The sequence below is a fragment of the Artemia sp. Qi Xiang Cuo genome, chromosome 9 (assembly GCF_049724085.1).
Source record: "Artemia sp. Qi Xiang Cuo chromosome 9, ASM4972408v1, whole genome shotgun sequence".
Lineage (NCBI taxonomy): Eukaryota > Metazoa > Arthropoda > Branchiopoda > Anostraca > Artemiidae > Artemia > Artemia sp. Qi Xiang Cuo.
This window is the reverse complement of record NC_142802.1, coordinates 58,851,044-58,871,166: the sequence shown is the minus strand read 5'-3', so window position 1 is coordinate 58,871,166 and position 20,123 is coordinate 58,851,044. Positions and strand designations below refer to the sequence as shown.

General features: G+C 36.9%; 1 protein-coding gene and 1 long non-coding RNA gene across 13 annotated transcripts in view; one reads left to right on the top strand and one right to left on the bottom strand.

The window, feature by feature from the left end:
- Positions 1 to 20,123, top strand: part of LOC148948882 (uncharacterized) — a 325,997-nt gene that overhangs the window by 253,258 nt on the left and 52,616 nt on the right. The gene's annotated exons all lie outside the window — the stretch shown is intronic.
- Positions 1 to 20,123, bottom strand: part of LOC148948883 (uncharacterized) — a 40,734-nt gene that overhangs the window by 9,521 nt on the left and 11,090 nt on the right. For all 11 annotated transcript variants that reach the window (XM_089094795.1, XM_089094793.1, XM_089094789.1 and 8 more), the window contains exons 3-4: positions 18,634 to 19,195; positions 2,149 to 2,208 (exon numbers count right to left, since the gene is read on the bottom strand). In XM_089094795.1, the coding sequence (XP_088950921.1) occupies positions 2,149 to 2,208; positions 18,634 to 19,195 (622 nt within the window). The remainder of the gene's footprint in view (positions 1 to 2,148; positions 2,209 to 18,633; positions 19,196 to 20,123) is intronic.

The following is a 20,123-nucleotide window of genomic DNA, read 5'->3' as shown; positions in this document are numbered from 1 at the left end:
TCGTTTCGTATTTTCCGCTGGTTGACGACCTTCGTTTTCCTTGCCTATTTGATTTTATTTTTTTCATTTGTTATATTTTTTTTATTTGCTTCATGTGTCGTGTATTAACCCTCATGCGACACCGTAATTGAGCTGCAAGCCTAAGACAGGCATAACATGAATGCCCAAAAGTCGTATATCTAATTATTCGTTTCAATACTTTGGCTGACTATAATAGCCCCTTGTTAGGTCTTACTATATAGGCTACTTTTGGAATCGTAACTAAGAAACTTTTGCTAGGCCAATATTTCGAGAAACTGGAAAAAGCTACACTAAGAAACGTATAGATCTCATACGAGATAATTGGAATCAAAAACCAAAATCTCCATTTCAAAACGACAATAGTAAATTTCCAAGCTTCTGACTCTACATTAATCTGTGACTGAAGACTTGGCGATTTTTACTTCTTTCCTTTTCAGAGCACCACAGATCGGTATTAGAGAACATAATTCTTACCATAAAAGGAGATTGTAACTTTTGATACCAACCAATTTACATATTAACAATGTTACTAAATTCTAGTCATGCACAAAAAAGCAATGACGTCAGGGCATATTCATCATGGTCATTATCTAAATGTCACCAGGCGAAAAAAAGAGGAAATCTATGATGTGGCAAATTCTTGTTCTTTTTTTGTTTAAAATGAAACATTGGAAAAGTTGGCTTATCTTTTTGAAGCGACAAGTGAGAAAATCCTGACGTCAATTTTTTCTTTCGCGCATGATCAGGAGCCAGCATCAACTATGCCTTTGACAGGGTTTTACAAGAAGAACGCTTACTTTTTACTTCCTTATGTCAAATGAGTTGACTGCTGGCTCCAACTTAAAGTAAATTAGAGAAGGTGACTTACCTTCTTGAGTAATCCAAAAGGTAAGTTGATGCTGGCTCAGTTTAAATCGCGACCGCATATAGCACGATGATAACAGGTATTTTTTCACATTAAAACGCAACGGATCCACGCAACACTTAAAACGAATCATTCAAGATAAAATGAAACAAATTAGATAAACAACCATTAAACACTTTTAGACAAATAAGTAGGTTTTAAGAAGCATTGATGGAGTACTGAATGGCAACTCTGTATTGGGTATTGCGATAGAATCAAGTCACGATTTCCAGATGATACACAGTGTTGCCATATGAAATTATTTCCCGCCAGGCTGGCTATTTTGATCATGAATGACAAGTAAACTTTTGATTTATGGTTATTATTAGTTGTTATTAGTATAGACCAGCATATACATAGGAATTATTATCAGTTGCTTGTTGGGGCAAAACGCAGTGTGGCTTATTTGGCTTGTATCTTCAAAGGCTTTAGCTTATTTTTAAAAGGCTCTGGCTTATGTTTGGTTCCACCTTATGGCAACACTGGACCCAAAGAGCGGTTCTACATATCAAGTCCAAGAGAGCACAAATAGGTCCTTTGGAATGCTCTTTCAGACAAGACGCACTCTTTTTCTCGAAAGCTCAGTTTAACTCACTCTGAACCCAAACTTGACCGAGAAATGGGGTCCTAAAATACCTCACACACAAAAAAGTATGAGCGAACGACAATTTCCATAATATTAAGTTAGTTCCAGTTTTGCAAAACAGGTTCTCATAAGTTCCAATTTTAATTTCTAGTTACTGGTAATCGTGACAATTTGTTGTATTTGAAGTTTCCTGAACATACTTTCAGAACAGATTATACGTATGAAAAAAGTTATGTGTGCTTTTGTTTCATCTAGACAAAAATAAAGCTCAAATAATACACGGTTTTATATGGTTTTCCAACTAACTTGAAGTTCAATGTTATAGTACAGAAGAACTTTTTTTCAGCTTTTTAATTACTGCAAAAAAAAAATGCACAAAATCCTGTTTGACTCTTCTCCGAGTTGGATAGAATATAGGAGCCATTTTATAGGAGTTAGACTCCTAAACAGGAGCCTAATTCTAAAATATAGGAGACAATTTTTGTTAACTTGGATACTAACGGTTACATAATTGACAGAAAAAGATCTCTGGTTTGATGAAATTTATGATCAAAGAAATAAATTAAAATTTTAAAGATTGTCGCATTCATACTCTATCAATGCTTTGGCACAAAAGAAAACAAGAGGATACACTAACCTTGATTGAAGTTTTCTCCAGGAGTGTCTGGTACGTTTTCCGGAGTTTCTTGCCATGAGCCTATAAAAGGTAAACATCAATTTATATATTTACCGCCATCGCTGTAATTACAAGGGTACGAGCCATGGGGGAAAGGGATTATCAAGATTTTCTAGTGGCAAGAGAAGTTGAGAACACAAATGAGAAATTTTTAGCTTTGGAGTCGGCCATAAGTTATACCGACTCCGACTCTAAACATTCCAAGTATACGGACTCCAACTCCTGAAACCTTAAACATAATTGTTAAGACTCTGAGCTGTAACACTTCCCTTATCGTATAGACCCCTTTTCTTCCATTTTTGTAAAAAGTACAGTTTAGGCAACTCTTTTCTAAATATAATTTTAAAGACCCTGTTAGTAGCTAATATTTATATTATAAATTTTTATATTAGTATAAAAGCACAAATATGTTTTAAAATTTATGCCTTTTTGCGTTTCCATAACTCAGACTCCGGCTTAGACACCAAAGGGACTTTTATTTCTGGAAATTTTTTTCTGTTACTCGACCTTCAGCTCAATTCAGCAAAACTTATACTAACGACTCCACGACTCAAGACTCCAAAGTTCTGCTTTGGACCAACCCTGGGTGAATTACCCTGCCCCTTCCCCTTGTGTCCGGGCATGAGTTTAATGCAAGTTTCGGCATAAAAAAAATAATTGCAAAAATGAGTGGATACGAAGCAGGCATTCCGGCAGAAGGAGGGTAAATTTCAAAATTAGTATCTGATTTCAATATAATTGGCCATAATCGGGAAATTTTAGGATACTATGTTTCCATCTACCGAGCTCACCACAAATACTGTGCCACTTGTGTTTTATCTTAAAAGTTGACAAAATGTCAGTAAAAGTTGCTCAGAAAAAAAGAGGATTGTGTATTTCTGAGGCAAAACCTTCAACTTGAGAAAAAGGAGTCACTAAGATGACCTAGAATTCATCTTAGTGACTCCTTTCGAGGTCGGGTAGGAGAAAAAGAATAAAGAGAGCCAAAAATTATACCTCCGTGAATTGACAAATCTTGCAAAAGACCACACGGCGCAGACGACATTTTCCACAATTTTACAAGAAAGCAAAAGTATGGTTTTGAAGTTTTCCAAGTGAGCAAAAATTTTTCAAGATTTAAGATAGGAAACAATTTAATAAATTAAGGGCATAGCCAAACATTGTGGCTCCAAGATCATTCATAGGAAGTGCAAGTAGTCATAGCATCGCCGTATCCAGGGGGGTACGGGGTTTGAGCCCCCACCCCTGAAATTTTGTCCTACTCGTAAAAACGTAACAAAATGCATATAAACAAATTGTTGATGGTTTTTTTGTGCATCCCCTCCCCCGAACAAAAATCCGGATTGCACCAAATTTGCGTTAGAAAAACCAAATTTGCCCTTAAGCGGCGTTCAAGTACATATCCAGTAGCACTTCCGTGTCTAAGAATGCATTTGTAGCCGTACACGTGCCTAGGCCTCTAAGTTCAGCTAGAGATACACGTGGACGCTGCTTTTAGGAGAAGATAATACATATATTAACAAATGAAGCTTCCAGATTGGTAGAACTTGAAATCCTAGACACAGTTCTTCCCGGCGTTCAATGGTACCATTTGCAATTCATTTTTGGCGGTCAATAAGGAGTTGCAATTTTTTAACTGTGCCCCAAAGCGTTTTTGAAACCTATTACAATTATCATTTTCTTATTGTGCTTCAAAGCTCAATATGCTGCAATTCATCCAATAGAACTGGATGCTTCAGTTTTAATTTGTTGCAGCTAAGAACCGAATTTTACGCCAACGGAAGCTGCTTCGACGTCGATGTCGGACAGGCAAGTGGACCCATAAAAATCTAACTAGACATGCTCCGAATTCTATTTGTGAAAGGAAGCTGCTTTGATGTCGATGTCTGGACGGACAAGTAGACATGAAAATATAACTAGACATGCTCCGATTTCAATATGTTAACGGGAGCTGCCTCCATGTCGAGGTCTGGACAGACAGGTAGAAATGAAAATCTAACTAGACATGCATATGAACCCCACTTTATGGGGTAAATCTCTTTATGAGGTAAATCAAGACCCAGCCAACAAAAGAAAACAATGAATCATTCAACGAAATACATAATTACGTGAACTGTGGCCTGGTAGGGAACTGTATAAACAAAACTGTATAAACATAACTATATAAACACGACCAGAGGAAAACTCATTTGACACTGAAAAATTGAATTAAGAAATGTACAGTAAGGTACAGTGTTGTCAGATGTTTGGTTTAAAGTATCGCCGCCATAAAAGTGAAAATGCGCGGATAGCTCCGTTTTTCTGGTGAAAATGCGCCGAATAAACGACCCCCCCACCCAAAAAAAATACACCAATTTGAAAAACTCAATGTGCAAGCGCATCAAAAAGCACCGAAATGACGCAAATGCGGCTCGTCTGGCCACCTTGGTAAGGTAATTAACCAGAAACTGCCAGATAAAATGTGATTTAACTTTAAATGAGCATAGTTTAACTATAGTCTACTAAAATTCATAAAAAAAATAACAAAACTAATTTCAAACACCAGAACACTAGATAAACAAGGAAATTAATGTGTTTAATTTCTAAGAAGACCCGTATTCTTGATTTTGACAGAACAGTCCAGAAAAAGCAACAATAGCCCTTAAAGTAGGCTAACCATGCTGACAATTCTGAAGTAGCCCAAAGGACATTGTCCAAGGTAGACACGTCCAAACACTCCACAGAATTTTAACACCATGAGGAGGTGGGGAGTTGGTGAGCCAACTTAAAAAAAAGCCATAATACATCCCTATGAAAACAGGTTTTTAGCGACTGCAGTCCCAATGCCAGGTAGTACGTAAAATTATACTAAACATTTTGTTTCGATCAAGGGTGGACGAAAAAGCAATTTTTTGCGATGTCAAAGACTTCAATGGATACATCAGGGTCGTTAATATATATATATATATATATATATATATATATATATATATATATATATATATATATATATATATATATATATATATATATATATATATATATAGCCTATATATATATATATAAGTAAGCAAAAAACTACAGCTAAGCAAAAAAATATTCTTTGCAAGGAATATGTTTCATTCAAACGGCCATATTAGTGCGAGGTGGATATTAAATCCTTATTGATGATTAAATTAAAAAAACAAACTTTTTCAACTGAAAGTAAGGAGCAGCATGAAAACTTAAGCCGAACAGAAATTATTCCGTATACGAAGGGGCTACCCCCCCTCAATACTTTCCTCTTTATGCTAAAGTTTTAAGCAGTTTAAAAAAAGCTTCCTATTCAAATTCAACGGCCCTTTTGTTTCAGGAGTCGTTCTTAAAATAAGTGAACAAACAGTGAGACTTTAGCATAAAGAGCAAAGTATTGAGGAGGGGGGCAGCCCCTTCATATAGGAATAATTTATGTGCGTTTTGAGTTTTAATGTTGCTCCTTACTTTCACTTGAAAAATCTTCTTTGTTTTATTTAATTTCTGATCGTTTTTCAAATAATGCCAGTAAATCTGGCTAACCTTCCATGAAACATTCCCTCCCTTCATGGGAAACTCTTCCGTGGAAAGTTCCTCCCACGTAAAATACAACCATGAAATTCCCCCCGAACAATTCCATCCTCGCTGCAAATTCCTCCCCTCCCCCTCCCCTCGTAAAATTTCTTGCGGACGAATCAGCCTGAAAATTCTCCTTAGCATACTTTCATTTGAAACAAACTTTAATTTCTGATCATTTTTCCGATCACTCCGGAAATACCTTTCCGTGGAATTTTTTCCCGGAAATCCAAACCGGCTGAAAATTTCCCCCCGGAATATCTCCACATGCACAATTGAGCTGACAAAGAGAAAGTAAGACAAATAAAAACTTTCGCATAGGAATTCTGTCAAATCCCCGAAGTGTAAAAAAATATAAATCTGGTTGGCTAAGTGTGGCAATAATAAAGATCTCGCAACTGCTGAGCAGAGGTCTCATCCGAAATATTTGCTTTTTTCCTTGTTTTCTACAGGCTGGGAATTTTCCTCGCTGTTTTAGTTGTGCTAAGTTTTATCTTAGTGACCCTGCTTTAAAACTTAAGACGGATGGTCAAAATTATTAATATTAAAAACTTGATGTCGATCAGGCATGGAATAAAGTATTCATTTCAGGGGCGTGTGAAAAACCCAAGAAAAGGCAAATAATAGGAGAACAAAATTTATGCCATTGATTATATAGCTCTCGAGCTCAAGGACTTTCAAGCATATGTGGCTGACGTTGAAAATATGACTATAAGAAGCATCACTTCCATATACTTTTTTAATGTCCAACAACATAAGATTTAGAAAACCACGTCATTTCAAGATAGCTTAGTGCGGCTAAGCATTGGACGTTGACGTGTTCAAGGATTGGCAGCCCTGCATTAATTCTATAACGAGCGGTAGAAGATATGAAATAAGCCTTTTATCGACCAAACAAATGTAATTTTTTATTACTAAAAGATCATTTTTATTATACAAGATCATTTTTTTTTACTATTAGGCTACAAGGTTAATTTCTATCATTACAAGATTTTGCACTATTTCAACAATTTCGCCTTTTAATACAGAGAAGAAATACTCAGTTGGCCTATTAAGTGTTAGGAGCGCCAGTGATGAAGAACCTCCAGGACCATTGCTGGCGCACAAGGTGTTGAATAGGGGGCTAGGCATTTACCCCCCGCGGCTGATTGGTCTCCAATCACTTCCATTATGATGCACTCGTTGAAGTATCTCCCTCCCTTCCTAACTACCTGAAATATCTTTAAGGTATAAACAAATTTCACTGTCTACAGGGTAAATTCCCTGTAGACAGGGTAAATTCCCTGTTGTTCTACAATTCCTAACATTTGCATATTCCTCTACAATTCCTCTTTACCTCTACAATTGTGTTCTCTGATTGTTTTGTAGTTAGGAAGGGAAATAGATGCTTCAAAGAATGAATTTTAATGCCAAAACATCCCAGCCCTCATTGAGCCTTCAGATAAATTCAGAATTAGTTCTAACGGAGAGACGAGGGGAGGATGGAGGTAAAAACTTATATATAATCCTCAGGGCGGTATCCAGGACTTTTTTGGGGGCGGTTCTAAAAAAAAATAATTTAAAAACATCAAAAATGTGAAATTAATATTTAAATCCTCCCGATTTCTGGAACATTTCTGGTATACACTTTTATTGCGAAAGTAAAGAACAACATCAAACCCCACAATGAGCAGAATTTATTCTTTATAGGAGGGGAATTGCCCCTTCCTCGTCCCCATCTCCACCACAAGGTCACAGAATCTTCGGAGGGTGCTCACTACGTCAGAAATTGAGAGTTCCAATTTCAGAAATCGAGAATGAAAAGTTCTTTTTTTATAAGTTGAAAGTGAATGGAGACCAACCAGCCACGGGGGAAAATCTTTCTGGTGACATTTTCTGGGGGGATAAACACCGGCTCCTGTTAAATTGATGTTTCAATTGGTGGGTCTTTTTTACAGGGACAAGTAGCAAGCCTGTCGCCCAGCCATGCTGAAGCAATGTCGATCCCAGGGCCCCGAATTGTCAAACATATCCTCAATCCACTGTGCTACGAGGCAGCAGAGCACCAATGAAGCTAAGGTCTAAAGCAGTGGTTCCCAACTGAGGGCCATACCCCACCAAGGCATTTCTAAAATCCTGATGCCCCCCTTGTGGTACTCAGATTTTGTCATTCAGAATTTAAAACGCCTTTTATACAGTGCGTCATTGCAATACTATCATGTATTTTCTTCATCTTTAAATGCATCTGAATGTGATATCATTTACATAATTTTTTTTTAAGCCTCTGAAGCATAAAAATCCGAAGGGCGTGTGTCCAGCCCATATCCCCCGCCCCCAAAAAACAACAACATTGCCATGCCCCAACAGGTGGGACATGTGCCCCACGTTGGGAATCACGGGTCTAAGACCACAATCTGAAAAAGTCTCATTTCTGAGACGATCAATCGTCTCAATCTGAAAACACTTTCCTATCATTTTTTTTATCCCCTCAGAGTAAGTGTCAGAAACCAACTTCTTACAAGCACATAAGAATTTTTAAGAAGTAAGATTAAATGTGCTATTCTAAATATTATCGACCATTTCAGGTGAACAACGTGTCGGATACTTAAGAAGAAGGGGAAAAACACGTACACAAAGGAAAGCTTAATTTTCTCCTGAGAAAAGGCTAAAACATTTTTAGGATTCCCCCCATATATTTTATGCACTTTGTCTTATTTCAAATTCACCCCCTCTCTCTCCTCTTAATGAATTCCAGCGTGCATGCCTAAAGTAGGCGTCAACCTTTGTTTTATCAATTTTCCCAATACAAGAAAGAGGGCTCAATAAATCAATTCATTAATTTTTTTTCACAAATTTTCCTGACATATTATTTAACATAATTTGGGGGAGAGTCCCCTTCCCTTTGTGTGCAGGTCTATGGATCTGTCAATCGAAAAAGTATCAGCCGATACACTGAATAGCTATATATATATATATATATATATATATATATATATATATATATATATATATATATATATATATATATATATATATATATATATATATATATATATATATATATATAGTAGTATATTGTATATGCATTATTTATTTTTTATTATGCATTGTACTGAATATAGATAAATGTTCAGGGTAAGCCTTAAGCACAAGTATCTTTGGTGTGTCTATGTAATGTTTCAAAATTTGCATGTTATTTTCCTCATTTTCTGTTTCCTTAAAATCTCAAGGGCAACGAAAACTTATTGTCAGTCTCTTAATTGCTTCACGTTCTTTTCCGGTGCCTTCCACGCCTCAGGGTCCTATGCATAACCCAAAATAACACCTGCAGGGACTCGACCCGGATAGCGTGACCCACAAGTATCTGCATATCTTTGCGTTCCCATGTTTGGGAATTCAATATGGAGTCTATTTAAAATCCCATTGACAAGAAACCCCCATAGGAATTTGAGTCAGTTTTAGCAGTTGAAAAAAAAAGTAAAGGTTCCCGGATAACTCCGTTAATTCGAAAGATATTAAATTATGAAGGATTAATTTTTTCCCGGGGTAACTGAAATACATAATCAAGGGAGGCCTTCGGACTCTTTTCTCAAAAAGCTAAATGTTTTTTTTACAATTCTCTATTAAAAAAAAAAAAATCAATACAAGGTAAGTGCGGACCAGCTGAGTATTTTGTTTGAGGAATTGAATTTGTAAATACAAAAATTACAAAATTGACACAGGGTTACACAGGTCAACACTCAACACTGGCTCTTCACAACACATTAAGCTACAAAGGGTGTATACCTTACATAAGAGCAATCAGAACCGCAAAAATGTAATTTTTTGTTTGACGACAGTGAACAGGCGCGTACACATAATTTATGTTCGCGATTTTATATTTTACGTACACAGAGAAGGGCTTCTGGCCCCCTCAAAAGCTAAACTTTTTTATGCAATTTTCCACGTATTTTCCATTATAAAAAAAAAATCAACACAAAGTAAGTGAGGAGCAAGTGTCAATTGGGGGGGGGGAGCTACCTTTTAGATTTTGAAAACACCTTATTGAATATTTTCACAGATTTTTTTTTGTATTATCATTAGAAATTAAGAAAAACTGTCAATCCCTAGATTTTAAAATACATTTTGCCCCCCCTTCCGCTCTTTCATAAACTGATGCCACTGAATCAAGGCTTAGCTTTAGGTCTTGTTTGCATGAATTAATTTGAAATTATAAACCAAACACAGGCTTTCGCAGGTTAACTCCAGCAATTCAAATGACACTAAATGACAATGGGTGAATTTTATAAGAGAACAAAATGAATTTTAAAACATTATGTTCATTGAGAGGAAGAGGAGAAGCTCGTGCGAAAAGGAGCCCCCCCCCAACCAGCTAAGCATTTTTATAGGTCCTCCTCCTTAAAGCTCAAAATTTTTTGCCTTATTTCAAATACGTTTTACTTTATGAAATGTTTAAGCATGACCATGCCTCAGCACAGGTGGACACGGAACAGTCATTTATACCATTTAAGACCCCTCCCAAAAAAATTCCTCTAACGAGACATGTACGCATGAAACTGTTTAGTTACCCAAATTCGCCCCCCCCCTTCCAGGGTAAATTAAACGAGCCTATGTAGGTTACAAAAAACCTAAGTATTACAGAAAGCCTGGTTAAAGTTTGCGTAAAAGGTAATTTTAAAAACTGAAGGATAACCGCAGTATCTACACGGGGTTCAAGTACGCAAGGCCCTTGGGATACACATTTGAATTTCTAAGATAACTAACATGCTTCTTCAGGTTTATGTTCCCTCGGAAATAAGCGATCCCGCGACAAGCCTTCAGCACTAACTTTCACCAAAAGAACAAGATGTTATGTCACTTAATTCATTTATCTCATATCTATCCATTCAGGGTTGCCACGCCTTAGTGATTTATCACTATCTCAAGTGACTTTTTATATTGCCTAAACAAAAAATCACTAAATCAGCATATAAATCACTAGATTATTGAAGAAAATCACTAAAATCTAGTGATCGGGCGGCAAGGTTCAAGGTTTAATTTTAAAATATCTGTACAAAATAGACATAAATACAGTGTAAACACAAGAGACACAAGGTCGAATGACAAAAACCCAGTATATTAATCGGAATAAACCTGTTTAACAACAAAATAATAAGTAAGAGTTATTCCATGACTCACCAATAGACAGACACCCACCCCACAAACCCAACGACAACGGGCAAAGATCAACCGAAAATACCAAAAAAAAAAAAAAAAATACCAACGGGCGAATAAATAATAATAATAATAAATATATTGGAAAAACCCGTCACAATTGAACAAAAGACGGATAAAAAACAAAAGAGAAGAAAACGCACATACAAAACACAACGAAACTTCTTGAAATGAAAATAATCACGAAGGAACTATAATACAACTATGTAAGAATGGCAGTCCACTGGTGGTTACTCGCTTCTACTCTATCACGGTACTTTTCAAGACACGCTTCCACCGCAGTAAATGGGTCAGGTACTGAATACCGCCTCGTTAGGTAAGAATTACTTGTTCTTAATGGAATCTCAAGTAGGAACTTGAGGTACCTGAAGAATATTCTTCTTATAGTTACTTTATTCGAATGTGTAAGTAACTTCCAGAACGGCGAAACGTAAAGAACATGGGGTAAGGCAACAGCAACAAATATTTGTGCACGCAGCGACCTATTTAGATTACGCTTGGAGGAAACCGAAGCTCCATAAGCTGACCTGATCTTCTTCTCGATGTGCTTTACAAGTAGTGCTCGTGTATGCTGAAGAGTTTCACCGATCGGCAGACCCAGGTATACAATTGACTTAGAGGGCATGACCACCTGTGACCCCAGTTGGATTTCGGGTTGAGAGGCATTCCAGTTAAATAACAGTACTTCACATTTTGTCACATTAAAACTCAACCCAATTTCATCATACTCCATCTCCAAAATATTAAAGTTAGATTCCAAAGAAGACAAAATTCTTGAAAAGTTTAGAAGGTCATCTGCAAACCCAACTAGGGACACGTCAATGCCTTTAAAAATACAGCAAGGGGCCACTTTTGACTGGGCCGTCGATATGCTGTTGTTGAATAGATCAGGTGATGATACGGCTCCCTGTTTTATACCTTTCTTCACCATAGCAAACCTACGACTTAATTTACCTGACAGTTTAATACGGACCTTGAGCCTACTATACATGTCATTCAAGGGTTTGACAATAGCACGGTCAACTCCGGACTTTCTCAGCTCAACCATATTCTGAGAATGGATACCCGAATCAAAAGCCCGCCGTACATCATATTCTCCTATAGCTAGGCTTTCTTTCGAAATGTGGGCATCCAGTAGAACATTTGCAACTACATGCAAGGCATGGGCACATCCTAAGCCAACTTGGAATCCAAACTGGTGGGGAGGCACTTTACAACTAGCTTTAATGTCCGAAATTATGAGCTTTTCAAATAGTTTACAAAACACAGATGATACAGTAATGGGTCTATATGATGATGGTTCATGATCAGGTTTACCCCTTTTCAAAACTGGAGTGATCACACCTAAACAGAAAATGTCCGGTACAATACCATGTGTTAGTATAATTTGGTAAGCTATTGCTAAATGCTCCGATAGAACTGGACCACCATTCAGTAGGTGTAGAGCACAAATTTGGTCGGCACCGGCGGATACTTTCTTCTTTAATTTTTGACAAAGGTGGGTTATTTTCGCATTAGTAATCACGAGGTAATTCTGCTCTTTCGTCATAAGCTGATCGAGCTCTTCGCTAAAATTTTTATTTTTCACTTCATCTGGTGGGGAGAAATCAGCAGCAAAATAATCTACCCATATTTCCTCATCTATATCACTAGCATTTTGTCCCGTACTTTCTACAGACCAAATTAAGGTTTTCAATGATTTTTGAAACTGTTTCCCGTTTGAGGCTACTACGATGTTTTCGTAGCTCTTTCGCGAACCGCCGTTTTGTATAAACCCGCAATTCATTGACTACCCCGCTTCTTGGCCGGTCGCACTCGTGCCAAACCCCCAGCCAGAATTTGGCAGCTGCTCTTGCCTTCACAAGCTCACTGTTAGGGTAACCGATAACCGGCATCACACAGGGCAAAACACCCAACAAAACAATAATATCAAATGTACCCAGATTTTCAATATATTATTAATTCTTAAAATTATTTATAAGGATAGAATGAAGTTGCTTTTTTATATTTGTAAGAGATTTACTGCAATCAATAAAGGGTAGATGAAGACACCATGAACCCGTGATTGAAAATAAGGGCGAGAACCGTGATCTCTCTGTGCTTAATTTTAGGTGCTGAATGTTCCATTTATGTCGGGCTTCATAAGAATGGGCATGTTGCAGAGGGAAAAAATTATTCGAACGAAAGTACGTAGGTAGTTCCGACCGGTCATATTTTACCTTAAATAAAAAAGAATTGAGGGTGAATATATGTGAAACAGGCAAAATATTAGTTAAAAGATATAGACTTTCAGTTTTACTATTATTAGGAAACGAAGACAGTGATGGTAAATAATTCTTTAAAATTAGAAGAGCACGGTTTTGAAGAGTTTGTATTGGTTTCACATGACATCTGAATGTTGCCAAATATTTCAGGGCACAATACGTAAGATGGGAATGAGGCAACGCAAAATAAATTATACGCAGGATTTCATATGGAAAAAAATGCTGAAATCTTCGCATTATACCGACCCCCTGAGCAACTTTAACCCGTAAAGGGTTAAAGTTATACCAACCATGTATTCATTCATCGAACCAGACTTATGATATTACTTATATTACTGATAGTACTTAAGACCTTTTCTAAGGAAATGATCTAAATTTGCTAAAAATTGGGAATCTAGTTGGGAATTTCAAAATATAAATCTATTGGAAATTAGAGGAACAAGGTAATTCAGTAGGCTAAATACAAATTAACATTATTAGAACCCATCTTCCGTTTAGGTAGTGATTTAACAATAACCAAAAAGGATACTTATAAATATCCCATACCCACCCAAAAAGTGAAGTTAGCCTAATCCTAATGGAATATAACAAAATATGATGAAAATATAAGACTTTAATAGCAAAATTATGGAAACTACAAACAAAAATATGGAAAACAGGCCGCCTAGACCGCATTATATTCGATTATTATATACCTAATCAACTCTATATATTAAATATTTAATTAAAAATATACCTGCATCATAGTTTTTCTCACTAAGATTAAGCTAATTATAACCGGTTGCAGACAAACAGACCGGCTTTTCTCAGATCAAACAGAGCAAACTTCTTGAGCGTATTCAGGATACTACATAAGTACTCAAGATCTACAATGTGACAATACAAGATCTTTTAAGTTGGAAATTTTAAAATACAAATCTGATGGAAATTTGAGGAACAAGGTAATTCAGTAGGCTAAAACCAAATAAACATTATTAGAGCCCATATTCCTTTTAAGTAGTAAATTAACAACAACCAAAAAGAATATTAATAATAAATCAAAGTATGCATATTTTTCTATACTAAAATGAAATTATCCCACCTTCAAATGGAGTCCGATCAAAACTACCCTGTCATATATCACTGCTTTTGAGCTTTCAAAGCTTTCTGAGCTTTCTAGAGCCATTTTAAGCTTTCTGAATAACTATTGAACACCAGATGATAAATGTGACAAGGCCGTATCCAGGGGGGGGGGTTACCCGGTTTGAACCCCCCCCCCAAAAAAAATTTTTTATTTGACTCGTAAAAATGTAACAAAAATGGACATAAACAAATTTTGTATGCGTTTTTTGAGGTTTTTTTGTGTACCCCCCCCCCCAAATTTTTTTTAGTAGCCCCCCCCCCTCCGAACAAAAATACAGGATGCGCTTCTGAAAAGTGATGTTTATGGGAGATAATTAGTGCCTAGGGCCAGATTCTGGCTGGGAAATCGGTTTCTGCACAAAAATGCCAGTAATCTCACACAAGATATGCGGCTAATAAAAAGAAAAAATGATCAGAACATATAAACAAAGTAAAAAAACAATCCGGCCCGGCATAAACTAAATTAGACCAGACAAAATATCTAAACTATTTAATTTTCATATTCTACATTTGTTTTTCTTTTCTTTCTTTTTCTTCCCTTCTCTTTGTAAGTTAGTGGATTTTGTGACTAAATGACTCGTATACCTTCCATCTTTTTAAATGCCAATGAGCTTTAGGGGAATACTATAGTGTTTCATTGTATGTGTATTTAATCATGGATAAATTTCATCTTATGTAAACAGTTAATTTTTAACACTTAATTTGCTATTGACCGTTCAGTAAGCTATCTCAATGTGCACCATAGAGCATGAGGTAGGAGGCATTCTACATCATACCCGAAGAATGTAAATCATAATTCTGGGAACTTTTTCGCTGATTTAGTAAATTTTTTATTGAAAACATAAGTGATTTCAATTTTGATCTAGTGGCAACTATGCTCAGCTCTAACTGTACCACAAAGCTAGGATGCCACCACCATAGAGCCTACTGCACGTGACGAAAGTTGTAGAATAGGCTACTTTTAAATTATCTGGGTTTATTTCCTATGGAGGTAAGAGGTATTCTACATACAACCAAAAGAATGTAAATTATGATTTTGGGAATTTTGTTTTCGCTGATTTAGTTTTTTTACTGAATATATTAGTGATTTTGCTTTTGAACTGGTGGCAACTCTGCTAATCTCAATCTGCACCAGAGAGCTATCATGTCACCAGCATCGAGCCTACTGCATGTGACGAAATCAGTACCTTGTCCTTCTGTTGGAAGCAAGTGTTATTTATTTATAAGGGTATCATGAACTCTTTTGGTCTGCAGAATACCTCCTAACTCCATTGAAAAAAACAACAACATATAATCGAAAACTACACCCATTCTACCACTTTCAACAAGATAGCATGCAATTCATGATTCTGGGAATTGTTTCGCTGATTTCAAAATGTTAATAATTTAACTTTACCTGGTGGCAGATTTTCAGGTAGCAATTGTAGATTTACAAAATGTGAATAAAACAAAAACTTGCTGTAATTTTGGCAAAACTTAGTCAATACAATAATGGCTACGACAGCAGCACACACCTTCGTCCAAAATTGTCAACTGAAAAATAGTTGGGGCAAAACCAGGAGGAGGGTTTCAGTTTCACTAACAAATTCCACACTAGATATACCCCTGATCCGTTTTTGGCATAGGATAGTTGTAATAGGATCCCACCAGGGGGTTGATTATTACGTCGCATTCAAATAGAAGAAATCGCTTGAGATTATTAAATTCTGCAGGCTATCCTTAAAGTTAAACCAATTAAACAGGAGATTCAACCTTTTCATTCCAAGCGACATTAATACTCGTTAAATCCAGTTACTTTGAAAACACTGGTCTTTGCCAACAAAAAGAAATTGCCAACATTAACTACCTATTTAAACGACACATCGCCATTCTTTTCCATTTAAAAATGAAAGTACTGAAATCTATACAAAGAACATGTTAAACTGAAATAAAGAGAAAACGAATCAAAACAGGGATACTAAGGGCTCCATGACTAATTTTAGGGTTTGATATGAGAGGCCGAGGGGGAGGGTCGGGGATAAGGAGTGGCAGGTCGGGGATCAAAATGTCTGAAGAATCTACAAAATTTACTCAAGAGGCAAGCATTTGGAGAACTCCTGTTTTCCAAAAGTCGTAAATATTCTTTTCAATTATCATTAATTCCAGTTTGTTTCTATATTTTTCTTCTACTCCCACTAAAGGGGAAATAGCAAGTATCACCTCTCTTCGGGCTCCAATGCACCGAGCATAAAGCAATCGTCAATGAAAATAGAAAACGAAAAGCCCCCGATGCGGTCTTTTTGATGCCCCTCAGGTCGATCAGACAAGATGGTATGGAGCTCGGACCATCTGACCTCATGTTCACGTCATATACCGAAAGTGGATTTATTCGTTTTGGTGGGAATTTCTCGATATATATATATATATATATATATATATATGGTGTCAAAAGAAGTTTCTATTTCCCTTAAATATTTCCTCTGGATATCCTCCCCCACCATTCGGGGGCGGTGGCCCTATGCGGGCCATTTCTTGTTTTCGTTTGGCCCTAGACGGTTGCCCGGCAAGGACGATGTTGAAAAATCTGTCATCCTCACCCGCAGAACATGTCCTAGTCATCTCAACCTTTCTATCATCATAGCCCTTAAAGCAGGATTGACCAATATTTTCCATACAGCTTATTGTTTGAAATATGGTCAGTCAGTTGGGTACCCAAAAAATCTTTAGGCAATTTCACAGGAAAACATGTAACAAATCCTCCTCCGTTTTTCGGAGCGCCTATGTTTTAGAACCATACTTGACCACTGTCATTACTGCAGTTTCCAATGTTCTAATGTTGGTGCGCAGACGTATTATGCTATTCTTCTAAACTTTTTTCAAATGTGAAAAAAAACCTTGGGCCTTGGCTATTCTACTTCTAAAAGCTTCACTGCACCCACTGTCCTTATTAATAATACTACATAGGTAAGTGAATCTGTCCATTTGATCTATCTTCTCGTTACCCAACATATCCTCTTCACCTTCACTTATTCCTAGTCTTAGCTACTTTTTACTTCCCCATTTAATTCCGTGCTCTCCCATTGCCTTTGCTGTGCTCCTTGGACCCTCATCCGCGCTCAATGTGAAATTTTTTGAAATTAATGTTTTTCTTTATCATTATATTTTATAGATTTCATGCAGTTTGTCTATCCTAGTTTTCAACCAAAGCTGTGTCCCTTGGAATCCCCCCCCCGCCTCATAATCATATTCCGTTTGCTTTTCAGTTTTGTCCGCAAAAAAAGTACGACATTGGATTTTGGTAATCCGTATCCGAGGTGTTGATCTCCGTTTCATGGCCCTTCAGCCAGGCAGTGCAATGGGGGGGGGGGGGGGATTGGGGGCAGCCATCCTTTTTCAGCATAATTTTGTTAGCATAATTCATATATTAATTGAACATACTTTATTTGGTAACATTGTATTTTATCCCCTTCCCTGAATTAAGCACTGCATTGACAAAATTCTTTAACTTCATTACATTCAGAAAGTTTGTATTTGTCAAATTTTTAGTCACTTCCATTTTAAATGTATCTCGGCCCTCTCCCCAATGCCTAATCAACAACATTGGCAAACTTTCACATATAGCCTAGGTTTAGGCTATATCCAGGCAGGTGGAGGGGAGCCAAACTGCTCCGAAATTTTCAGAAAGATATCTAAATACACCGCCAAAAAGATTTTGATGAGATCAGCCATACACTCAGGGAACCCCCGTTGGGTCTTCCCCTCTCCCCCCCCCCCCCCGCAAAAAAAACAGGCAATTTTTTAACTTTTTCATAAATCATATAGTTGTTACATTTTTTCAAAAATCTGCACCACCAACCATATCCTAAACACAATGGCACGGGAAACATGCTCAAGTGGTTTTTTTCTTTGAGCTGAATTTTATTATTTTCCTAGCAGGTATACTAGAAAATTTTTAGGGACTGTCCTTTCCTGAATTTTAAGAAGAAAATTCTGCTTCGTTTCATTGAAAAAAAAATAAATAATAATAAATCACACTTTCTGATGATGTAAGTTTCTTTAAAACTGAATATCTCTACCTCCGGCATAAAATGGGATATGTTAAATGGTTTTTCTAAGATTTTTAAGGAAAAGTATGTGTCAGCTTTTAGTTTTCTATAATTTATTCGGATCTCTCATCCAAGCTCTCTAAGTTATGGCAAGTCCACCCGATCAATTCTAAATAGTTTGGCGACACAAACTAAAAAAGGTTTATAATGTACGAAATAGAATAATTCTTTAAAGTTCCGAAGCCTCTTATTCTTTTTATGAATTGAAGGCCTACCTTGCTGTTCCTCCCCCTCTGGTCCACTCCAGTCGTCACCGTCCTCTGCCTCATCAGCACTCTCCATGGTAATTTCTTCCTTTTTCACATTAACCGAAGGTCCGGCAGCTTGTGGGGTATATTCTACATGATTAGCATTAATTTCACGGGGCATTAACAAACTCTTTTCAAGGAGGCTCTGTCCTTCATTATTTAAGGGTTGGGATTCTTCGCCGTCTTCGGTCGGTGGGTTCGGCCCAGAAGACAGGGAATTCGATTGCGATTCAGCTTTTCGTCTTTTCTTGGAACTGGGAGTGCTAGGACGCTGCGTATTTGGTTCTCTTTTAATCACAGCGGGCGTCAATTTTGGTAAAGGGGGTAGCTTCTTTGAAGGAGTTTCATCAGGTTCAGCCAGCCCGCGCACTTTTAAGTTTTCTGCAATTCTAATAAGACTAGTCAATCTATCTTGTGCTACGCTCACCTCACCTTTGTACATATAGCTCACAAGGGCACGTAGTTCTTCATAAGGCACATCTTTTAAAAATATCACCATGTGCTTATCTGGATTTGAATTCAAGACTTCCTGGAAACAAAAAGTTTACTATTAGCATGAAAGGTCTTTGTAGGGGCAGTTTCGCATCCAGGATTTTGAGAAAGGGCCGGAGCGGGCTAAAATATTGATGATTTCTTGTTGGCAAGATTCGAAGATGAAATGAAGATTAGATGAGATGAAATTAAGAAAATTGAGAATGAAGATAATGTTCGAAAAATATAACCCTTTTTTCTAAAAAAAAAAAAAAAAAAAAAAAAAAAAAAAAATCAAATCTTCATCCTGTCCAACAAAAGTTTTGCAGACTAACCCCTCCCCATTAGGAAACATTCTTGGCCAAAGCTTGAAGGTCAGCTTGGTGATTGCTCTTATCGACTCTCACCAATTTTCAAGATTTTTTAAAAAAAAACTGTGACCCTACCACTAGAAAAATTCCTTATTTTTCCGGTAAAGCATAGCATATATTAAATACCTAACCTAACCTAGGTACCCCCCCCCCTAAACCCCAAAAAACAACAGTTTAAATATCGTATATGCAATGAAAACCACGCTATGGATTGCATTACTCTGAAGCCGTCTCTTGAATTAACTCGTCAAAAACGGGTTTTCCGTGACTGGTTTTCTTGTAAATGCCCATATAATGGGAAAGTACCTAACAAAATTATGGAAACTACAACAGAGAATTATGGAAAGCAGGCCGCCCAGAAGGCTTTACATTAAATACCTAACCAACTTTATATATTAAATACCTTATGAAAATAAACCTGCATAGTATTTCATCTCACCCGGGCTAAACTAATTGTCTCCGAGTGCCTTCAGAGAAACCGGTTTTACAACAGATATACTGTACAAATATCGGTGTGGTCGCTATAACAGACAAGTACCCGCTTGGCATCCAAGGAATAATCATTATAACATAACATTTCGTAGCTATAGGTTGTTAATTAACTTACCACAAAAC